At 45.4% G+C, this 23,430-nt stretch overlaps 1 protein-coding gene across 6 annotated transcripts in view; it reads right to left on the bottom strand.

Annotated features, from left to right (window-relative positions):
- Nucleotides 1–11,037: 11,037 nt before the first annotated feature.
- P2RY6 (pyrimidinergic receptor P2Y6) overlaps nucleotides 11,038–23,430 on the bottom strand; it is a 57,253-nt gene continuing 44,860 nt past the window's right edge. For 5 of the 6 annotated variants that reach the window (XM_043999169.1, XM_043999171.1, XM_043999172.1 and 2 more), the window contains one exon: nucleotides 11,038–13,279. In XM_043999169.1, coding sequence (XP_043855104.1) covers nucleotides 12,233–13,213 — 981 coding nt within the window. In that variant the 5' untranslated portion in view covers nucleotides 13,214–13,279 and the 3' untranslated portion in view covers nucleotides 11,038–12,232. Of the gene's footprint in view, nucleotides 13,280–18,357; nucleotides 18,447–23,430 lie in introns of those variants that run through there. The other variant, XM_043999173.1, reaches the window with a different exon arrangement.

Raw genomic sequence — 23,430 nt, 5'->3', positions numbered from 1 at the left:
AAGCTCCTCCAGGTGGGCAGGTTGTTTTTACAGAGAGGGAAAGAGTCGAGAGTGAGCCCACCCTGACTTCCTGGGACTGAGCTTCTCGGTTTGCTTTTCATACATCTTCCACCCTGGAGTAGGGCTCAGAATCCAGGTTAATTTAATTTAATTCAATTCAACATTTATTAAGCACTGCAATGCATGTAGAATCATTTGGTAGGGGCTCGTGGAAATACAACATTTAAGTAAACCATGGTCTTATTTATTTATTAAGCATGTATTATATGACAGGCACTGTGCTAAGCACTGGGGTTATGCAAGTATAACAGTAATTACCCTGCCCCCCACCCTCCACCTGAGAGCCAGTTCTGTAAATAAGGCTGGGGAAAAAGAATGAACACAGGAGAAAATGAATGATAGGGGGTGCAGCTAGGTGGAGCAGTGGATAAAGTACCAGCCCTGGATTCAGGAGGACCTGAGTTCAAATCTGGCTTCAGACACTTGACACTTACTAGCTGTGTGACCCTGGGCAAATCACTTAACCCTCATTGCCTGGCAAAAACAAAACAAAAAAATGAATGATAAAGAAATGTTATGGAGCCAGTGGTGCTCAAGATTCAAACTCCAAAGAAAAAATAACTATCATTTACAAGCAAAGCTTCAAAGGCAATCATAGATTTGCTGAAAGTTCTATTTGAATTCCTGGAAAAAATGAAAGAAGGGTTTAAAAAATGATCATATAAATGAAATGTGAGCCCTAGAGGAAAGAATGCGTAAGGAAATAAAAACTATAGAGGAAAGAATTAGAAAATAAATAGCTTAGTAAAGGAGGTGCAAAACCTTACTTAAGTAATAGACTCTGAAAATTAGATTGAACCAAGCAGAGACCAATCATTTTATGAGAATAAAAAATACTAGAACAAAATTGGACTGGAAAAAATATCAGAAATTATAAGGTATCTACTATCTGTAACGATTGGAATAACGCCACCTGCTGGAGACTTACTGTAGAAGAGTTCCACCCATGAAGCGAAGGTCTTTGAGGGCAAGACCAGGAGTCTTTTCTTGGGTGTCAGGAAGTGAGGCAGGCTAGTGGGAGGAGGAAGGAAGAGACTGGCGCTCAGTCTCAGGCTCTTTCCTCTGGACTCTGGTGGAGAGCGGAGCTAGAAATGTGCTCTCCCTTTAATAGATAGGAATCTAGGCCTTTCTCTCTCTCTTTACCAAATTCTTATTCTCCTTAATAAATGCTTAAAAGTCTAACTCTTGCTAAAGCTTATAATTTATTGGCGACCACTCATTAAATATTTTAGACAGTTTAGCTAGAATTTTATCCCTTAACATATCAAAAGCAAGTGGCCCAGAAAAGAGGTAGAGAGAAAAATCTAAGAATCATTAGACTACCTAAAAAAACTCAACCATAAAACCCTATATATCCTACTTCAAGATAATAATAACAATGATAATAATAATAATTACTAGCACATATAGCACTTTCATGTTTATTAAATGTTTTACCTGTATTATCACATTTGATCTTCATAACAACCTCATTTTATAGATGAGGAAACTGAGCCTGAGTGAGGTTAAGTGATCCGGGGTTATCTACGCTAATAAGTGTCTGAGGCAGGATTTAGACACAGTTCATTTTGATTCTAAGTCTAGGGCTTTACCACTGTACCACCTAATGCCAAAATCATAAATGATACCCACTTAGGCTGATTAGTACTCAAAGGTAAAGTGAAAAAAGACTCAATATCAATCATTTGAAAGAAACCCCAAAATAAAAACTTTCAAGAATGTCAGCCAAAATCTAGAGCTTTCGTGTTGAAGAAAAATACAGCAAACATCCAGAAAGAAGGATTGGTATTTACCAAAGATCAATAGTCAAGATCACATGAGGGGCAGCTAGGTGGCGCAGTGGATAAAGCACTGGCCCTGGATTCAGGAGGACCTGAGTTCAAATCCGGCCTCAGACACTTGACACTTACTGGCTGTGTGACCTTGGGCAAGTCACTTAACTCCCATTCGCCCCGCAAAAAAAAAAAAAAAAGGATCGCATGAGACATGGTATCTACCAAAATGAAAAAGAGAGCTTGGAATATGGTATTCCAGAAAGCAAAATACAAAGGTTTACAACAAAGAATAACTTGTGTGGCAGAATGGATTGCAATGGGGAAAAATGGCATAGATGACTTCTAGGTATAATTGAAGACTAGAACATGTGCAGAATACCTCTGATGTTACTTGCCACATAGCAGAATCTAGGAAGCAGAGTTGTGATGGTGCTATGGAAGTGCTTTAGAAAGATGAATATGCAGAAACTTTTTGTAACTGGTTCTGATCTACAAACCACATGATTAGGTTGTTGTTGTCTGTTCTTCGTTCTTGAAGAGGACCATGACATGGGGGTGACGTCATGACTTACAGGGAATTGGATTTAATCGAGGGAGGTCAAAGTCACCAACCTCACTCTCTCCTCCAGAGCCATCTAGGTCCAGTGGCAAGATATACATTAAGATAACTGGAGATAGTCCTGGATTTTTGAGGCAATTGGAGTTAAGTGACTTGCCCAGGGTCACATAACCAGTAAGTATCTGAGGCGAGATTTGAACTTAGGTCTTCCTAACTTCTGGGTTAGTGCTCTGTCTACCCCACCACCTCGCTGCCCCATGTGGTTAGGAGAAACCTGCTGAATTGGCTAGGCTAGGTAGCCAGAACTGAGAGTGTATTCAAAAAGCCCTAGCCACCAGATCTTTGGCTGGTTTCTTCAGATGCTCTGTTTTGGCTTGGCTCCTTCACTAATGACATCCAGTGAGAGAGGAGAAGCCTTAGGCCCTTCTCCCTGAGGATAACATGTAGCTTTATGAAAAGAGTTCTTGGACATTTGCCTCTGTTCTTTTCCATTTTGGGTGAAAGCATTGGAGACGAAAACCATATGAATTTCTAAAGGTAAGGATGAGCTCCAAAGGCACTCTGGTTTCTGGATGTCCTAGTGTCCAAGGGACTGGGAGTTGTAACCGGCCCCACATTCAGTGAATATTTTTGCCACCATCCCTGAATCAGACTGGCTACATCTTCCCCTCAGGATTCTAGGGGCATTCTGAGGAGTTTGGGGTATTACTCCTCTACTGCTATTACTTGAGTTTCTATTGGTTTCATTCTTCCCATTCACAGGTACCCCAATTCCATTTAACTACTTAATGTCAATTGGCTTTTCTTAATTTTAATTTTTTTGCGGGATGACGAGGGTTAAGTGACTTGCCCGGGGTCAGTCACACAGCTAGTAAATGTCAAGTGTCTGAGGCCAGATTTGAACTCAGGTCCTCCTGAATCCAGGGCTGGTGCTTTATCCACTGCACTACCTAGCTGCCCCCCCCCCCGCCCCCGGTCAATTAGCTTTTATAAAGGGATAATTACTTTAAAGATATAGGAAGAACAAAAGTGCAAACATGTCTCCCTCAACACCCCAGGGACCCCTGAACCCACCTCGGTCTCTGGGGAGAGTGGGCTCATTCTTATCCCACTTTCATCTCAACTGGACAAAGGATGATTGAATATGCTCACACTTGCATCTGTGTACACATGCAAAGAATTTGTTATAGAAATACATTCGGGCAGCTAGGTGGCGCAGTGGATAGAGCACCGTCCCTGGAGTCAGGAGGACCTGAGTTCAAATCTGAATTCAGTCACTTGACACTTACTAGCTGTGTGACCCTGGGCAAGTCACTTAACCCCGATTGCCTCACCAAAAAAGGAAAAAAAAAAAGAAATACATTCAACTCATGAAGGAGTCAGCTAGGGTGAGGTAGATTAACAAGGATGGTAGGTTCAGGGAGGGATTAATCATGAGCAAAACAAACTCCATCTTCAAAGGGTGAAATGTGAAGGGGGTGGGATAATAGGAAAACCTTCCTGGAGGAGGTTAACATTTGGGTTTCGCTTCCCAACTGATCCCTGGCTTGCCCTTGAATAAAAGGTAGGATTATTTCCAAAACCTCATCGTCACATTGCTAGACTTTGTTCCCTAGGCACAGACCCAGCTATGTCACTTGTCCACTCCAAGTCCTTTGAGCTACCAGGCAAAGTTAAAGTTCCTTACCCTTCACATTTAAAGCCCTTCCCAACTTGGCATGATTCTGTCTTGGCAGCCTTATCTCCCACCGCTCATATCCATGTGCTTTATGCTCCAGTCCAAACTAGGTGGCTCTGTCCCCCAGACATCCCTTGTGCTTGCCTACCTCCAAGCCTTTGCTCATGTTTCTTTCTCGCTTCCTGGAGTAGCTTTCTTTCCTCCCCCTCTTCTGGTGGTGAATTCTTACCCATCCTCTAAAGTCTAGCTCAAATACAACTTTCTCTGAACAGTCTTCTTCTTCATCCTGATTGGTAATGAGCTCCCTCTCTGACCTTACAGACTATATTGGGCTTGCAGTTCTCTGATGCATTTATGTGATACTGTGTAAAATAGTTATTTGGGCTGATATCTTGTCCCTTTACCAGACCATGAGCAGCTTGAAGGCAGAGGGCACGGGCCAGGGCTTATCTAAACTTTGCATCTTTCCCAGTGCCTGGCACAGAGCTTCTTTAATGGTGATTGTATTTCTCAAGAATTGTGTACACCTAAGGGGCAGCTAGGTGGCACAGTGGATAAAGCACTGGCCCTGGATTCAGGAGAACCTGAGTTCAAATCCGACCTTAGACACTTGACACTAGATGTGTGACCCTGGGCAAGTCACTTAACCTTCATTGCCCTATTTAAAAAAAAAAAGAATTGTATACACCTAACCACCAGTAGAATGATAATTAAAAGGGGCTTAATACTTTTTGTTTGGTTGAATTGTGTATCTGTCCATCTGTATACCCTTGTATGTTTATAACTCTGAGTTTGTGTGTATATAACCCTTGTGTCAGAGGCTCTTATGTGATATGAAGGCCCTCAGTACATCTGGGGGGATTTTTCTCTGCTCTTGCCCATCACTCCCCAACCCAGATATTCTGGGAACCTTGTTATATGACACCACCCAATCAATGCAATAGCACCAACTCCCTTTGCAAACACACAGTTCATAAAACTCAGAGAAGAAAGTTTTATTTATAGGTTGAAGAAAACAAATAGACTTCATCATGGGGCCTTTTGAAAATAATACCACTGGTCTACCAGTAAACCTGGGGGAGGGGAGGCAGTATAGCCCTACTCCTGGGAAAGCCAGAACAGCCTCAGTCATTTCCAAGCACAAGCTGAGAGAGCCGGCCAGGTTAGCATCATGTTGTTCATGACTCATCTTACAACTCCAAGGAGTCTTACCTGAGTGAGGCTGAGATGCTAGGAGCCAGGAGGCTAATTACGTGACCTTGTATGCTGGCTGCATCTCTCTGTGCCCTGGTTTTCCCCAGAGAGCTTAAGTCTCTCTGAGAATCTTGTTCAGACCTCGATGGGATATAAAAGAAGTTGAGTTTCAGAGACACCTGTACTGCATACAAGAGGATATGGAGAAGGGGCTACCTGTTAAGACCTGGATCCAACCTGTGGCTTGAATGCTTAGTAAGGTGTCAGGGTCCACTCAGTCAGAAGTTCACAGGACTTCATGACCAGTGGCTTCTGGACAGGAGATAATGAACCCCATTGTCAGCAGCTTCAAAAGTTTCTAGCAGAAACCCCAGGGGAGGAAGGTTTATACAACACACATATGTACAGGTATCTATTCTCCTTTACTCTAGATTTGGTAATAAACAGTTCAGAGCAATCTGGGAACTGCCTGGTTGCCCCCAGAGAAACTTGTGGGAACTTTATGTAATCTTCTTTTTCTTTTTGTGAGGCAATTGGGGTTAAGTGACTTGCCCAGGGTCACACAGCTAGTAAGTGTCAAGGGTCTGAGGTCAGATTTGAACTCAGGTCCTCCTGAATCCAGGGCCAGTGCTCTATCCACTGCACCACCTAGCTGCCCCCTTGTGGGAACTTTAAACAACATTTTATTGATATCTTTTTTTAAAATATAATTTAAATTTCTAAACATATACCCCCCCTCCATGGAGAGTCATCTACGGAGGCAAAGAATAAAAAAGAAAGAACATTTCAGCAAAACCAACCAACACATCAACTAAATCTGACAGTGAATGCAATATTCCATACCCATAGTCACCCCAGCTCTCCAATGAAAAGAGGGAGGTGCATTTTCTTGTCTCTTCTTTTGGGCCAAAATTGGTTGTTATAATTACATAGTCTTCAGTTTCGTGGGTTTTTTTGGCATTTTTATTTACATTGTTGTAGTCATTGGGTACATTGTTTTCTTGGTTCTTCCTTACTTTGTATTAGTTCATATAAGTCTTCTCATGTCTCTTTGTAGCTTCATAGTCATCATTTCTTATAGCACAATAATATTCCAATACATTCATGCCACATCATTTGTTTAGTTTATGTGATGGACACTTACTTTGTTTCTATTTCTTCACTAATACAAAAGTGCTGCTGTAAATATTTTAGCTCATATGGGACTTTACTCCCTATCTTTGACCTCTTTGACCTATATGCCTAACAGAGAAATCTCAGGGCCAAAGGGTATGAACCCAATCACTTTTTGGGGGGGCAGGGCAATGAGGGTTAAGTGACTTGCCCAAGGGTCGCACAGTTAGTAAAGTGTCAAGTGTCTGAGGTCAGATTTGAACTCAGGTCCTCCTGAATCACGTTCTTAGTATAAGTCCAAATAGTTTGTCAGAATAGTTAGAACACTTCACAACTCTATCAGGAGTTTGTTAGTATGTCTTTCTTTCTTTCTACAATTCCTCCAATACTGGCCATTCTCATCTTTTATTCTTTGTCAATTTGCTGGGTATGAGATGAAACTTCAGAGTTATTTTCATTTCCATTTCTCTTATTATTAGTGATTTGGAGCAATCTTTCATATTGTTAATAGTTTGCCATTCTTTTTTTTGGATCTAGTCTCCTTATTTCACCTTGGCAGGAAGTACAACAGCCCCTCGTGGGCTCCATTCCAACCTTGATCTGCCTGGAATCTTTGGCCTGCTCCCTTTCCAACCTGGGCTGCTGCAACAAACCTTAGGCATGCTGCAATCTCTTCCCCCATCCCCACCTCCATCCCCCTCCTAGCTTAGCCTACTGCTGCTCAGAACTCTTGAGCTCAAGCAATCCACCAGCCACAGTTTCCCTGGTAGCAGGGATTACAGGTTTGTGTCACCATGCCTGATGCAATTATTATTTTTTGAGAACTGTTTGTTATCTTCTTTAACTTGTCTTTGTCTTATATATTTGGAGTTTTGGGGGGGGCGGCAATGAAAGTTAAGTGACTTGCCCAGGGTCACATAGCTAGTAAGTGTCAAGTGTCTGAAGCCAGATTTGAACTCAGGTCCTCCTGAATCCAGAGCCAGTGCTTTATCCACTGCACCACCCTGTCTTATATATTTGTGTCAATTTACTATCTATCTTGGATATCAGATCTATTTTAGGGGTATTTGATGCAAAGACTTCCCTTCTTTTTTTCTAGGTGCATTGATTTTATTTGTGTGAAACACACACTCAATTTTCTAATTTTCTGTTATTGAACTTAGTTTTGCTTAGTTAAGAACCTTTTGCACACCTTTTGCATAGTTGTGAAGAGTGCTTGTTCTTGTTCCTTTGACTCACAGAGAACTGAGAGACAATTAGGGCAAAATATGGGTTATTTCTCAAGCTTCTGCATCTGGTGTAGAGTAGGGCTCACTGGTCAGCAGAAAAATTACCAAGGTTAAGGAGTGAACAATTTTGATATTTGAGGTAAGCATGGAAGAGGGAGAGAGGAAAGGAAAGTGCAAGGAAGGAAACCTGGGAAGAACTATAGGCATGTTGGAGGAAAGAAACTTGAATAGTGAAGCTTGGCTTAGAGATGGGTTCCATCCTTAAGAAGGGTGGCCCATTTGACACCTTTGGACTCCCCTATTTCCAAGAGAAAGCTGACAGGGAAAAAGTAGAAGGAGGCAGGCTGGGGATGCAGTAGTGGAGGGGGGCACAGTGGTAGTTATCTCTCTTGACCCTGGAATTTGATAACATGCCTGTAGTTAAATGGACCAACCATTAGCTCAGGGGAGAAACACAGTGGGGACGGGGAACATCAGGAGTAAAAATTTCAGGGCCAAGAAAGGAAGTAGAGGTGGTCATGCCACATATGTAGCATGGGGTAGAACTGGAAGAAGATCATGAGATGCAGGAGGACCACCATGAGTAGAATTGCCCCTCCCCAAGTCAGTAACTCAATGAGAATTCTCTGATCACTCTGCCCTAGGTATGGTTCTATCTAGAGAAAAAGGATATGAGGCGGGGCAGCTAGGTGGTGCAGTGGATAGAGCACCGGCCCTGGAGTAAGGAGTAAGTGAGTTCAAATGCGGCCTCAGACACATAACACTTACTAGCTGTGTGACCCTGGGCAAGTCACTTAACCCCATTTGCCTCACTAAAAAAAAAAAAAAAAAAAAAAGGATATGAGGTTTTGGAGCCACCAGGTAGTTGAGGTCTTTTGAGAGATGAGGGGGTGGGTAGGTCATGGGCGTTCCTGATTCCTTGGTGACCTTTGAGGTCAAAGACTGTGAGACTCCAGAGGTCAGGCCCCTTTGTCTGTTATAATTTGGGGAGGACTCAGGCTCTGTTCCTGACCTTCCTGAACTCAGAACCATGCTTCTACTTGTCTTTCATTCTGAAACTTCTGTCAGTGCCTGGGGCCTCAGCACACTGGAAAACCTTACCACCCCTGTAGCCTGTTTACCATGGAACATCCCTCTTTGAGCCACTCCCCTCTTTTTCTTTTGCTGTGTTCCTTCTGGAGCCTTCATTTTGTGAAGGGGTCTAGGCTGGGCTGCTTAATTTCTGGACTTTAAAGCCATGCCTCCTTGGCTGTTTCTTCCCCTGTCTCCTCTTTCCTGTTCTTTTGTGTGTGTTACCTTCCCCCATTGTAAGCTCCTAGAGAGCTTTTGCTTACTGCATTTGTATCCCCAGTGTTTAACACAGTCCCTGACACATAGCAAGTGCTTAATGATTCCTTCCTCCCTCCTTTCCCTCCCTCCCTCCTTCCTTCCATCCTTCCTTCCTTCCTTTACTCCCTTTTCTCCTCCCTCCTTTCTTCTTGCCAAGATATAGAATGTATATGATATTCCCCTATTCAGTGACAGCATGGATTAATTGTCAGAGAAGAGTTATTCTCTGGCTTAATAAATACTTGTTGATCCATTGATCCATCGATCCATTGGTTGGTAGGCAAGCCAGAATTGTTTCTCTGTGGAAGCCTAAGAAATGGTAAAACAGAGCAGAACTGCTGCCACCTGCTGGTCATTGTGGAGAACTGTAAGACTTTTTCTTGGATTTCTCATCAGAATTTGGCCTGGTACATTTTCTAGATCTGTTTGGAGGAGTTTTGCAGCAGAGTTCACTCTATTTCTTCCCGCTTCTCTGCCAGCTTAGCCTCCTCATATAATATTATTTCAATGGAATTGTTTTCCTTTGTAATCCTGTATATTTTATTTTATTTTATTTGTTTGTTTGTTTTTAGTGAGGCGATTGGGGTTAAGTGACCTGCCCAGGGTCACACAGCTAGTAAGTGTTAAGTGTCTGAGGCCGGATTTGAACTCAGGTACTCCTGACTCCAGGGCCGGTGCTCTATCCACTGCACCATCTAGCTGCCCCTATATTTTATTTTATGCATTTCAAAACCTTCTTCTGAGAAGGGTATGTAGACTTCACCAGACTGACTGCCAAAGGAATCTATGACACAAGAAAGTGAATAATCTCTGGGCTACAGAGCAGCAATGGGCAGCACTTGATGACACAGGGAGGAAGAGCTTCCATATTAATAAAGAGCAATAGACATTGGGGTAAGAAAGCTTGAGAGGAGCTGGGATCCCCACCCTCCTGGATCAGGAAGGGTACACTAGGATCTGGGACATGGGCTATGCCAGCTGTGCCTCATCTCTCCTCTATATCAGTGGTCCTCATTCACCTAGGCTTCTGCAGGTTGCTGATGGCCCTGTTTTCTCTAGTGGTAATGGATAGTATACAGTGACATAGGGCAGAAAGAAGAGACAAAATTAGAGCTGGGGCTGGGAGGAGATTTAGAACACAGAATGTCAGAGCTGGGGAGATCTTAGAACAGGGAATGTCAGAGCTGGGAGGGGCCTTAGAACACAGAATGTCAGAACTGAGAGGGGCTTTAGAATCTAGACTGTCAGAGTTGGAATCACAGAATTTCAGAACTGGAATTTCATTTTCACAAATGTTTGGGCAGGTGACTGTGCTCCAAATGAGGGAGACACACAGTTTGTAGTTTGTCAGAAATGAGAATGTAAGGATCATCTACCCCTGTCATGACCAAAGGGGAAATGAAAGTGAAGCCTGGAGGGTGGAAGGTTCTTGCCCAAGGTCATGAAGCAAAGTCAGCACCAGAGCAGGACTCAGATTCGGGTCTCCTGCCTCCTGGGACTCTTTTGGACATGCTGCACTTCTACACCAGGTGGCAGGGGAGATACTTGGGGAGGGATTGTGGGAGGCCTTCCCGGTGCCCTAGATCATACCACATAGGAATACACAGGGTCTGCTCCTTGAGGTTCCCTGAAGAAAGTCATGACTCTTTGGCCATGCACTGGCCTGAGCACCACATAGGTGCTTTATCTTACAAGTGAGGAAACTGAGGCCCGGAGAAGAGGAAGTAACTTTCCTAAGGTCATATAGAGAATAAGTAGGTCAGGATTAGAAGCCAGGCCTTCTTATCCAATGTCCAGTGTTCTTTCTACGCCATCTGGGGTATCCTCTGTGTGTGTGTGCAGTGTGAAGGGTGGAGGTAAGACTGAGTTATTCTGATTTTTTATGTGACGGGAACACTGTCCTAGTTAAACCTTTGAATTCCCTTATTTGCCCCCTGGGGAGGGGAGGGAAAAGAAAGATAGACAGTGATTACAGTGGAATGTGAAGGAAGCACCCCATCTCTCTGTGCTCTGATTCAGAGGAGGTGTTGAATTGGCCTCCACTGGGCCTGAGATTATTACAATAATTTTATATGTAATGATAACAAAAACAACAACTGATGTTCGTATGACATTGTAAAGATTGCTGACACTTTACATACAATATTTCATCCAAGCCTCACAACAACCCTGTGAGGTAAGTATTATAGGTATTAACACTCCCACTTTACAGATGAAAAAACTGAGGCTCATGAAGTCAAGCAGGCTTAGGAGCATGTTTGGTGGTGGGAGAGGGAGGATCGGGGTCCTTGGGTTTTAGGATTAGCAAGCAGCTCCTATAGCTCCGCCTCTTTATCCTCACTGGGCCCTTAGCACATTTGGCCTAGTGGTCATGTTTGTGTCTTATATTCCCACCCTTTCACCCCTAGCCCCATCCCTTGCTGCCTCCCATAAATCTGAGCTCCGTGAGGGTGGGAGCCACTCAGGATCATATCATATCGTTTGGAGCTGGAAGGAACCTTGGCGATCATATTGTCATCATCACCACCACTGTCGCCGTCATTGTCATGATGGTTGTTAATGTGGATATAGCTCTTACTGTAAGTGCTTTACCATGACTGCACCATTTGATCCTCACAGTAAGCCCACTCACCTCCTTCTGTGTCTGGGGAAGCAGAGGAGGCCCTCCGAGGAGGGTAGCCTTATTCACGGTCATACAGTAAGATGGTGGTTGGACTCACACCCAGGTCCCTCCTCTGCTCTATTCCTCAGGCTCTCTCTGCTCTATCACACTTCTTTTTGTTCCCAACTCCCCACACAGAGTAAGGAAGTGCTCAATAAATAAGTGATGAGTGTGAATCGATTTGGGCCACAGCTGGGAGTTTGAAAATCACTGCAGATCCCAGAGGGATTCCTTTTGTTCCACATGCTCCAGAGCAGAGTGCCTACAGAGCTGGATCTTCACATCTCTTCCCCTTGAAATTACCCAATCCTTTCAGGGAAACTGAGGCCCAGAAAAGTTAAGTGATTTGCCCAAGGTCACACATAGGAAGTAGGAAGTAGAACCAGGATCTGAAACCAGGATCTCTGACTTCCAGTCTAGCGTTCTTTGCCACTTCACCCCAAGTTTCCTCAGGCCACTGGGATCCTCAGCAGTCTCTGGGCACATCTCTCCCTTGGGGGAGGAGGTTACAGTTGTCATTGGGTTCACTGCTGTCTGAAGGAGTTGACCCTAGGGCAGCACAGGGGGACAACCTAGAGCTGATGCCCGGCTAAGCCCTCTGGGGCCCATGACCCCGTTATTGCCCTTCTGTGCTCAATGTCCCCGCTGCCACTTAGCACTTAGCTTGGACAAGATCTGCTGGGGGCTCTGGCGGAACTTCTTCTGCGTGAAGTAAAAGAGGATGGGGTCGAGGACGCTGTTGGCACTGGCGAAGGGTCTTGTGCCCTTGTAGGCAGCCGCAAAGGTCTGCAGAACAGTGCAGGAAACCCCAGGCATCGATCGGACAGCCAGATAGGCAGTCTTGGTCACATGAAATGGTAGGAAGCTGATGGCAAAGGCTGCCAACACTACCACAACCATACGAGCTGCCTTCCCCCGCTTCTCTGCTGCTGCTGGCCCCTCAGGGCCACCTTGCTGGCAGAGACGGCGCACAAGGCGCACATAGCAAGCCAGCACAGCGCTGAAGGGCAACACGAAGCCAGTGAAGGTGAGGGCCATGCCATAGGGCAGATAGTTGGCAGACAAGCTCGGGGGACTCAGGTCATAACAGACAGTGCGGTTCCGTTGTATTCCTGTCTGAGCAAAGGCAATGGTGGGCAGGCACTGGGCCGAGACTGCCAGCCACACAGCCCCACACACCAGCCAGGTCGAGCCACGGCCCCAGCGCTTGTGCCAGGTGGACAGGGGGTGGCATATACCAAGGTAGCGCTGGAAACTGATGCAAGCCAGGAAGAGGATACTGCCATGGAGGTTGGTGTAGAACTGAAAGCGGACCAGTCGGCAGGAGATGTCGCCAAAGGGCCAGTGGTCACCCTGGGCATAGTTGTAGATAAGCAGGGGCAAGGAGCAGGTATAGAGCAGGTCGGCCAAGGCCAGGTTCAGCATGTAGATAGCCGTACGGGTCAGTGCCTTTCGGGACAGCCAGATCTGTACAATGACATAGGAATTCAGGGGCAGACCCAGAGCCAGCACCACCGAATACACCAAGGGCAGAAGCACATGCTTGAAATTCTCATGGAAGACGCAGGAGGGTGGGGAGCCTGATGAGTCAAATGTCTCATTTCCTGGTTCCATATCCGGGGGGCCTGATGTGGATCTGAAGGAACTGGCAGGTCCAAGGGCTTCCTACACCTGGAGAAACTAAAAGAGCAATGGGAAACTCATTAGGGACACAGTGAGGCATAGTGATGACTAGGGCAGCTCAGCCCTTCAGATGGAGAGACTTGGGTTCTAGTTCAGCCCCGTCATTGTCTTGCTGTGGGACCCTGGGCAGTTCTTTCCATCACTTGCTTAACAAGCATTTATTAGGCATCCACTATGTACCTGTCACTGTGTTAAGTGCTAGGGATACAAAGGAAAGAAAAAGACAGTCCTTCTAATGGGAGAGACAACAGTCAAACAAGATACATACCAGATAAAATGAAGGAAATCAAAAGAGGGGAAGGCACTAGAATAAATAGGCATCGGGAAAGGCTTTAGGTAGAAGGTGGGATTTTAGCTGAGACTTGAAAGAAGCCAGGAAAGCCAGGAGGTGCAGATGATAGGACAGAACATTCCAGGCTTGAGGGAGAGCCAGGGAAAATGGTCAGAGCCAAGAGGTGGAGGGTTTTATTTGAGGAAGCCAGTGTCACTGGATCATAGGGTTCAAGGAGAGGGGTGGGCGATAAGATGTAAGAAGATTGGAAATGTAGCAGGGGGTGGGGTTAGGAAGGACTTCGAATGGCAACCAAAGATTTTACATTTAATCTTGGGGGTTATAGGGAGCCTCTGGAGTTTGAGGAGAGGACATGAGAAGGTCACTCCTGAGCTTCAGAAAAATTGGTTTGACAGCTGAATGGAGGATGGATCAGAGTGGTGAGGCACATGCGGGTGGCAGGCTATTGCAACAGTGCAGCCTTGAGGTGATGAGAACCTGTACCAAGATGGCGGCCGTGTCAGAGGAGAGATTATGAAGGGGAGTGAGGGTCCCTTGAGTCCAAGGCGTTGGGGGAAAGCACTTCTGTTTGCAAGGATGAGGGAAGGCTTTCTAGCATGGGGAAGTACCATGTGAGATTTTACTTGAAGAATGCATGGGATTTCAGAGGAACCCAGAGCCTAAAAGCTGGCAGTGGACTCCGAGGGCATTCAGCTCCCTCTTCTTCCCACCCAGGGCAGGAAAATCCTGTACTACAGGGGTTCTCAAAGTAGGGTTTGCTCACCCCCAAGGCATCTATGAAGAGATCTCAGGGGGACTGTGAACTCAGATAGGAAAAAATACCATTATTTTCACTAACCCCAAATGGCAATTTAGGATTTCCTTCAATTATTAAAAAATATAATTCTGAGAAAGGGGCCCATGAGCCAAGTCAGACTGCAAGAGGGGTCTGTGACATAAAAATGTCCCAAGCCCCTTTTCTGCAGCTTTTCTATCAGGGGGCTTCTAGGTCTGGCTGAAAACCTTCCACGATGGAGAACTTGGTTTCTCCAAATGTAGACTGGTTAGGGGTGGAACAAAATGTTGTCATCCTGCTGAGCTGAAATCTGCCCCGCCCACCCACTCACCCACTCAAGACTTTCCTGCACTGCTCCATATTCTTGGTCTTTGGGGCCAAAGAGAATAAATCCACTCCCTCTGCCACATTTTGACAGGTATGGAAGGTGTGGGAGGGGGTTGTGTGCTCCCACAACAGTCTGAGTCAATCCTTTGAGGCAACAGGGCAGAGGTTGCAAATGAAGGTACATGTCTGGGATCCAGCAAAGGATCCCCAGCCGGATGGTGTGAAAAGGAGCAGGAGGAGGTGAGACTGCAGAGGGAGTTTGGGGAGGGGGAAGAGAAAGGTCGGTCTTAAGATGATCTGAAGAAACCCCTTTCTCATCTTCTCCCCTCTCCCTTAGGGGCCAGTAACCCCAAATCTACAAAGCCCTTTCCTGTTAGCCCAGAAAGCCCAGCCAACAAAGAGCTCTTAGAACAATGTAACTATGTGACCTTGAATAAGGAATTTAATCTCTCTGGGCCTCAGTTTCCTCCTCTGTAAAAAGAGGACAAATTGATCTCAAAGTTTAAAAACCCATGATCCTTTCTCTGCTTTTTCTTTTTCTTCCTTTCTCCTTTCCCCATGGGGCAGCACAATAATAGATTATGCCAGGAAACAGTTTCCAAGAGTGTCAGTCTTTGCATTGGACCACCTTGCCTCTTGGGACCTCCCTGGTTTCTTTTCTTTTCTTTTTTTTTGTGGGGTAATGAGGGTTAAATGACTTCCTCAGGGTCACACAGCTAGTGTCAAGTGTCTGAGGCCAGATTTGAAGTCAGGTCCTCCTGAATCCAGGCCTGGTGCTTTATCCACCACACCACCTACCTGCCCCACCTCTCCTGTTTCTTAACCCCAGAGTCAGGTGACTACTACGTGCCAGGCACTGTGCTCATAGGAAATGGGGCATGGGCCATTCTTATTTGAGATCATAGGGGAACAAACAGGTCACCTGGGGAGAGGGACCTCGTGGGGGAATGGCCAAGCTGTTTGTTGTTTGTCCTTCATTTTCAGAGGACCATGACATGGGGGTGATGTAATAACTTGCTGTGAATTGGATTTAAGTGAGTCAGGGCTGTGCAAATTCACCAGCCTCAGTCTCTCCTCCAGAGCCATCTGGGTCCAGTGGCAAGATATACATCAGGACGACTGGAGATGGCTCTGGTTTTTTTTAAGGCAATTGGGGTTAAATGACTTGCCCAAGGACACAGAGCTAGTAAGTGTCTGAGGTCAAATTTGAACTGAGGTCCTCCCAAATTCAGGGACAGTACTCTGTCCACTGTGACAACTAGCTGCCCTGGGCCAAGCTGTACAGGAGAGATGGAGGAGCTGTCCACGCTGGGTAGTTTTTATTTCTGCTTGTTTCAGAGGACCTATAACCTTTTCTATTATTTTGAAATCTGTATATTATCTTCTCCCTCATGGGTAAACCCCCAGGGGATGCACACTCTTGTGGTCTGTAGTGAGGGGAGAAAGGCTGGGAGAAGACAAGAGGGGAGGAGCAGGTACCACTTCCAGCGACTTCAGGAGGAAGAGAAGGTGATTGAGGGATGGGAGTGGCGTCTGCAGATCTCTGCGGGGGCAGGGGGTGTCAGGTGACTTTAGGGCCTAGAAAGATCCCAGGGGTTTAGGGCCCCATTGCCAAGAGTCAAAGGACAGTGAGGCTTAGATTAAAGAAATTAGGAGTGAGTTCCCCATGGCTGGACATCTTCAAGCTAAGCCCCAGATGGGGCTTCTGGATGAGGTCACATGCTACTCAGGCCATAACTACATAACTATACATGTGAACACATGGAAACACCCACATGTATACACAAACATACAGTAAACACCCATCCTCATAACACACATACCTCCCACAATGCACATGTGCAGAAACATAATATGCAATGCATGTACATATGGTGTGTATATATACACATACACATATGCTATATATACACACACACATATGCATACACAAAGCATATACACATACAATACATATACATACACACTTATTTTGTACTAGATCTTTGATTTCATTTGCAAAGGGGCCTCCTAGTGTCTGGAAACTCTCTTTACCAATGCATAGCTCTATCATTTAGAAAATGAAAGATTAAATGCCCGGGGTTGCAGGCAGCATGGAGATGGGATTTGAACCCAGAGCTTCCTGACCTCAAGTCTGACTCTCTATCCACTGTACCACACTGCAATACCTAGTCCTTTTCTGTCTGTCTGTCTGTCTCTTTCTCTATCATGCCCTTGAGGCAGTGTGTCAAAGTTTATATAGAGAAGACCTAAATCTGAGTCTTGCTTTTAACATATCCAAGGTGTGACCCTGGACACGTCCTGGCAGCCTCCCAGGGGACCCAGGTAGCTGAGTTGCAGAGTAAGAATTCTTCAATGAGAGTTCCCTTACAGGAGCCTAACATCAAAGGTCTGGTAGAAAACAGGGCATCTTTATGGATGCCCAAGAGCCCACAAACACAGTGAATATCCACACATGTGGCAATGATTCGGGGCTATTTGTGAGACCCAGGTTCTAGAACTGGCTTTGCTTCAGACTTGCTGTGTGAACTTGGGCAATTCCTTATCTCCAGGCCTCGGTTTCTCTCTCTGTCCAAAGGTGGGTGGAGAGGTAATTGGATGAGGTGGTCCGTAAGGCCCCATCCAGTTCTTTATTTTTTTTTCAGTGAGGCAATTGGGGGTTAAGTGACTTGCCCAGGGTCACACAGCTAGTAAGTGTTAAGTGTCTGAGGCCGGATTTGAACTCAGGTACTCCTGACTCCAGGGCTGGTACTCTATCCACTGCGCCACCTAGCTGCCCCTAGGCTCCATCCAGTTCTAACAGTCTGTGCTCTATATGACTAATAATACCAGCTCTCATTTCATGGCATCTCAGATTTAGAGTTGAAGGGACCGTCCTTGGACATGATCTGGTCCAACCCCATCATTCTCCAGGTGATGAAGCTGAGGACCAGGGACATTAAGGGATTTTTTTCCTCAAGGTTTCACAGCTTAAACACAACAGAAACAGGCGGGGCAGCTAGGTGGCACAGTGGATAGAGCACCGGCCCTGGAGTCAGGAGTACCTGAGTTCAAATCCGGCCTCAGACACTTAACACTTTACTAGCTGTGTGACCCTGGGCAAGTCACTTAACCCCAATTGCCTCACTAAAAAAAAAACAAAAAAAAAAACAAAAAACAAAAACAACAGAAACAGGATCTGAACCCAGGGCTCTTCAGATCCTATGCTCCTTTCTGGGCACTTCAGGATTCCTCCATACTTTACTCATGATTGCCCTGGGAAGCAGGCAGGGTAAGTAATGCTAAGAACTGACCAATGCAGTTCAGTAGAGAGGTTTCCTCTTCTGTAGGTCTCTCCATCAGTGAGATGACAGGCCTAGATCCTCAATTCCCACCTCCCTCCACTCCATCCCAAACCCCTACCTTTATATAACACTTTAACATGTGCAAAATGCTTTCCATACATTCTCTCATTTAAGCCTTAAAACAAAGATAATATGCCCATTTTACTGATAAGGAAAAATGAGGCTCAGAGATATTGAGACTTGCCCAGGGCCATCAGCTTTTAAGTGTCAGAGAAAGGATTTGAACTTTGGTCTTCCTACTTCAATTCCAGCACTCTGTTACATTACTTTGCCTCTTTTATGACCAGGACCCCACATGCGATGTTTCAGAGGAACTCTAGAGAATGGGGTTCCTTACCTTTGGCCTTTGAGAGATGAGCTCTGCTCCCTTCTCGGTCTGGGGTCTTTGGGGTCTTGCCCCCTGGATACATCCACCCTCAGCCTGCCTCAAACTATCCTCTGCCCAGCTGCCTGATCGATTTTCTTCTCCACTCCCTGGTCTAACTCTGCTGGCTGAAATAGCCCAGCATGTGGCCTTCCCCCCTCCTCCCCTCTTCCTCCCCCACGCCCCCATCCAGCCTCAGGTTCATGCCAAGGCAGTAGCAGGAAGCCAATCTCAGGAAGTGATCGACTCAGAGCCTGGGGAGTCAGAGAAAAAAAGACTCATTCCCAGAAAATCATCTCCTTCTGTCCCCTTCCCCTCCTCCCCCAACCCCGCTGTGGTGATTAGTGATACATGTGGAAGATCACTGGCATCAAACCTGCCAGGCTGGAGTCCCCACCTCCGTCTTCCCCTTCTCCTCCAGCAACAGCTTCCCTTCTCTGAATTTCACTTTCCTTTTCTGTCAAATGGGCAGCTGCAAATAAAAAGCTTGGGGGTTCTCTTCATGTCGGCACCAAGGCTGGCAGCTATTGGTCTCATGGGTTCTTTTGCCTTCCAGGGTTGGAGGGAGCTTGCTTAAGAAAGGGACTGGAGGGGCAGCTAGGTGGGACAGTGGATAGAGCACTGGCCCTGGAGTCAGGAGGACCTGAGTTCAAATCTGGCCTCAGACACTTGACACTTACTAGCTGTGTGACCCTGGGCAAGTCACTTAACCCCAATTGCCTAACCAAAAAACAAAAACAAAAAAACAACAAGAAAGGGACTGGAGATAAGGGGCTGGAGAGATAGTCTCTGAAAATTCATTTTTACTTAATTTGTAGCATTATAGGATTTCTAGCAGACAGGGTCTCTGGAGGTCATCTAATCCCAAACCTCATTTTACAGAGAATGATCATGAGAGCCAGCATTTATGTAGTACTTTCAGGTTTGAAATCTGCTTGTGTATGTATTATCTGATTTGCTCCTCAAAGCAACCCAATGAATTTAGTGTTATTTTATAGACCAGGATTTTATAGGTGAAGAAACTGAGACCCAGAAAGGGAAGGGATGGGGTCTGTCTAAGGTCACACAGGTAAGTCAGTGCAGGAGCCAGGAGATGAGCCCAGCTTTTTTTCTTTAATTCTAAATTTAGTGTTGTGTGTGTATATGTATATTATTGTTGTTGTTGTTATTATTGTTATTACTAAGCACCTGACCTGGTGTCTAGCCCTTTGCAGAAAGTCTAGGCTATCCGCAGCTACCATGAAACTAACCTGGGCCTCTCTTCTCTCAGATTCTCACCACAAGCACATTTCCTAGCCCATGGTCCCCACCCTTTTCCTCAAGAGAATGTGGTATAAGGGCTAGTGGTTAGAGGTCTGAACCTTCTCTCTTCCTCCTCCTTCTCCCAGCTGCAGAAAAGCTCCCTCCCTTGTGCTCAAGCCCAGAGGGGGAGGTGGCACAACAGGAAGAAGTATTAGAATCTAAGCTCTTCCTCCCTGCTCTCACGACAGCCCCCTGTGACCTTTGACTCTGTCTGGGGCATTGGGGAAGACACCCAGGCACGGTGATTAGACGACAGAAAGGTCAAAGGATGTGGGCTTCATTGACTCACTCATGCTTACCCTCATTGCTCATTCATTCATCCATCCATTTATTTACATTTGGTTGCTCATTTGTTTATTCATTTCATTCACTCATTCTTCATTCCTCCACTTCATTTACCCTTCATGCATTAGGGTTTTCCTATTAATTTATTCCTTCACTCATTCCTTCATTTGCTCACTCACTCATGTATTTAATAAATATTTCCTAGTATACCTACTGTGTGTTGAGCCCTGTGCTATATTATCCTGTGGGAGAGACAGAAGAGATGCTAGATACTCCAGGTGTGTCTACCAAGCACCCAGTTTGCCAGTTGGTACTCCTAGGCCCATGTATCTTCATTCTCAAAAAGGACCAATGACATCAGGAAGGTGATGTCTTGATTTGCAAGTGAGTTGGATTTAAGTGAGGGAGGGCTGTGCAAGGTCACCAGCCTCACACTCTCCTCCAGAGCCATCTGGATCCATTGGAAGGATATACATCAGGACAACTGGAGATTGCCCCTGATGCAGTGGGATACTTTGATCTTTTTTTTTTTGGCCATTTGTCTACACCTGGGCTAAGTACCAGTGTTGGCAGGAGGAGTTGCCCACAGGGGAGCTCCCAGTGTCTTTTTTTGCGGGGCTATGGGGGGTTAAGTGACTTGCCCAGGGTCACACAGCTCGTAAGTGTCAAATGTCTGAGGCCAGCTTTGAACTCAGGTCCCCCTGAATCCAGGGCCAGTGCTTTATCCACTGCACCACCTAGCTGCCCCCAAAGAGCATTGTATTACTTTTGTTTGTTTTTTTTTGTGGGGCAATGAGTGTTAAGTGACTTTCCCTGGGTCACACAGCTAGTAAGTGTCAAGTGTCCGAGGCCAGATTTGAACTCAGGTACTCCTGAATTCAGGGCCGGTGCTTTATCCACTGCGCCACCTAGCTGCCCCCTCCCAGTGTCTTTCATAACCTGGAATATCTATCCTTTCATATCCTGAAATGAATGAGTTATATTTGTGATTGGGCGGTTCGGAGTTTTTTGTGGGGGGTATGTGGGCAAACAAAGGGATCATAGTCCTTGTCACATTCCCCCTTTCTCTAATTGCTCTAAAAGAGGCAACAGTGAACAGTGAACAGAAAGAGCCCTGCGCTTCAGGTCAAAAGGTCTTCATTTGGGTCCTGGTTCTGCCACAACCCTGGGCAAATGACTTTGGTCAGATGCCTTTCTCTCTCTAAACTTCATTTTCATCATCTTTAAAATGGGGACAAGAACATCTGTCCTCACTGCATCATAGTGCTATTGTGAGACTCCAGCGAGATAAAAAATGTAATGTGCTTTGTAATTATAAAGTTCTTCAATGATGATAATAATGAAGACCATAGATTAAAAGCTAGAAGGGAATCTCGGTGGTCACACAATGTAGAGAGAGGTGTCAAACTCACAGCTGCTAGATGGACTCTCCCCAGCACAACTGAACCAGATTAAAATGTACTTGGGAGATGTTTAACAAAAATAAATAAAAATACAATGAAGCATAGATAATGCTAATTTGTGGTTTTCTAAGTCGATATGTCACCAGCAGGGATCTATTTCTATTTGAGTTTGATACCACATGTCTAGTGTACTAGACCGTTTCCTTTTATAGCTGTGTTATGGGGAAATAGGTGTGGAATTTGGGATAGGGGTAGGGGTTTGGTGTCCTTAGGAATTCCTCTTTAAAGAATTACACCCTCTTGCACACAAAACCAATTAGAATAAAATAATAGTTTACTTAGGGTGCTAGGGAAAGGAAACCAAGAGAGAAATCCTTGGACTTCTCATGGGGAGAAGGCATGGCACAGAGGCGTGGCTCTGAGATACTTATCTCTTCGAGCAGGAGGACAGGCAGATACTTTTATAGAGGACTGATTGGGGATGATCATCTGACTGTGGAAAGTTCCCTTACTGGGGGAGGACCATCCCCCACTGGTGATGGCTGGGGGAGTTGGGTGAGGGTAGGCTCTAGATCTCTGAAGCCATCTCTCTGCTCCTCATGCCACAAAGGCAGCAGCCATACCCAATCCCATCTCCCTGAGGGGTGGGGGAGACTGATTAGGTGTGTCTGTCCTTTGTTTAGTTTCTCAAGGAGAAGGTTCTTTGATGTACCCCAGAGAACTTCTGGGGTATGCTAACCCTATAACAGCTGAAATGGCTGGAACTCAGGCTGAATGACTTGTAACTTGCCCCAAGTCACACAGGCATTATGTCCTAGAACTTGGAATCCACTCATGTCCCAAAACTTCTTCTTCCACTCTGATTACTGGCCTCCATGGCTTTCTCTAAGTCCCAACTAAAATCCCACCTTCAACAGGAAGTCTTCTCCAACCCCTTTTAATTCCAGTGTGGTCCCTCTCTTAATTATTTCCTATTTATTCTGTAGATAGCTTGCTTTGTATATATTTGCATGTTGTTTCCCCTGTTAGACTGTAAGTTCCTCAAGGGCAGGAAGTGTCTTTTTCTTCATTTTGCTTAGCAAAGTGCCTGGAAGAAAGCAGGTGCTTAATAAATGTTTACTGAATTGAACTGAAGGCCACCATTTTCCCCACTCTCACTGTCCAGAGTGCTTTCGGATTTAAAAGTACTTTCTCTACAGCCACCCACAGTGAAGTATGTAGTCCTACCTTAATTACCACCATTCTGAAGATGGGGAAACCACTCTAGAGAAGGGAAATGACTTTTCCAAGGTCACAGCTAATAAGCAACAGTCAGGACTCTCCAGAGTCCAATGAGCTAGGCTAGGCAATTAGGCAGTTCTCTAGTACACAGATTCCTGGGCCCAGAGTTAGGAAGGCCAGAGTCCAAATTCAACTTCAGATACTTCCTAACTGTGTGACCCTGGGAAAGTCACTTCACCTCTGTCTACCTCAGTTTACTTACCTATAAAGTGGGGCTGAAAGTAGCACCTACCTCAAAGGGTTATTGTGAGGATGAAAGAAATAATGTTAAAAAGTGCTTTGTAGGGAGCAGCTAGGTGTCGCAGTGGATAGAACACCAGCCCTGGATTCAGGAGTACCTGAGTTCAAATCTGGTCTCAGACCCTTGACACTTACTAGCTGTGTGACCCTGGGCAAGTCACTTAACCCCAATTGCCTCACCAAAAAAAAAAAAAAGTGCTTTGTAAACCTCCAAGTGTTATCTAAATGCTAACTACTGTTTTTGTGATTTCTAACCTCTTTTTGATAGTACATACCAGAGCAGTTTTTTAAAAATATTGCATCAGTAGCACAACATATGTGGATTTATTTATTTGTGAACAAACCTTGTACTAATATGTTACGAAACTCACTCATAAGACAGAAATGTCAAGTGGGTGAGATAAAGATGAAATAATTCTGGGGGCGGCTAGGTGGCACAGTGGATAAAGCACCAGCCCTGGATTCAGGAGTACCTGAGTTCAAATCCGGCCTCAGACACTTGACACTTACTAGCTGTGTGACCCTGGGCAAGTCA

This window comes from Dromiciops gliroides, chromosome 3 (genome assembly GCF_019393635.1).
Source record: "Dromiciops gliroides isolate mDroGli1 chromosome 3, mDroGli1.pri, whole genome shotgun sequence".
Classification (NCBI taxonomy): Eukaryota; Metazoa; Chordata; class Mammalia; order Microbiotheria; family Microbiotheriidae; genus Dromiciops; species Dromiciops gliroides.
The sequence above is the reverse complement of the archived record's forward strand: the minus strand, read 5'-3'. Positions and strand labels throughout refer to the sequence as shown.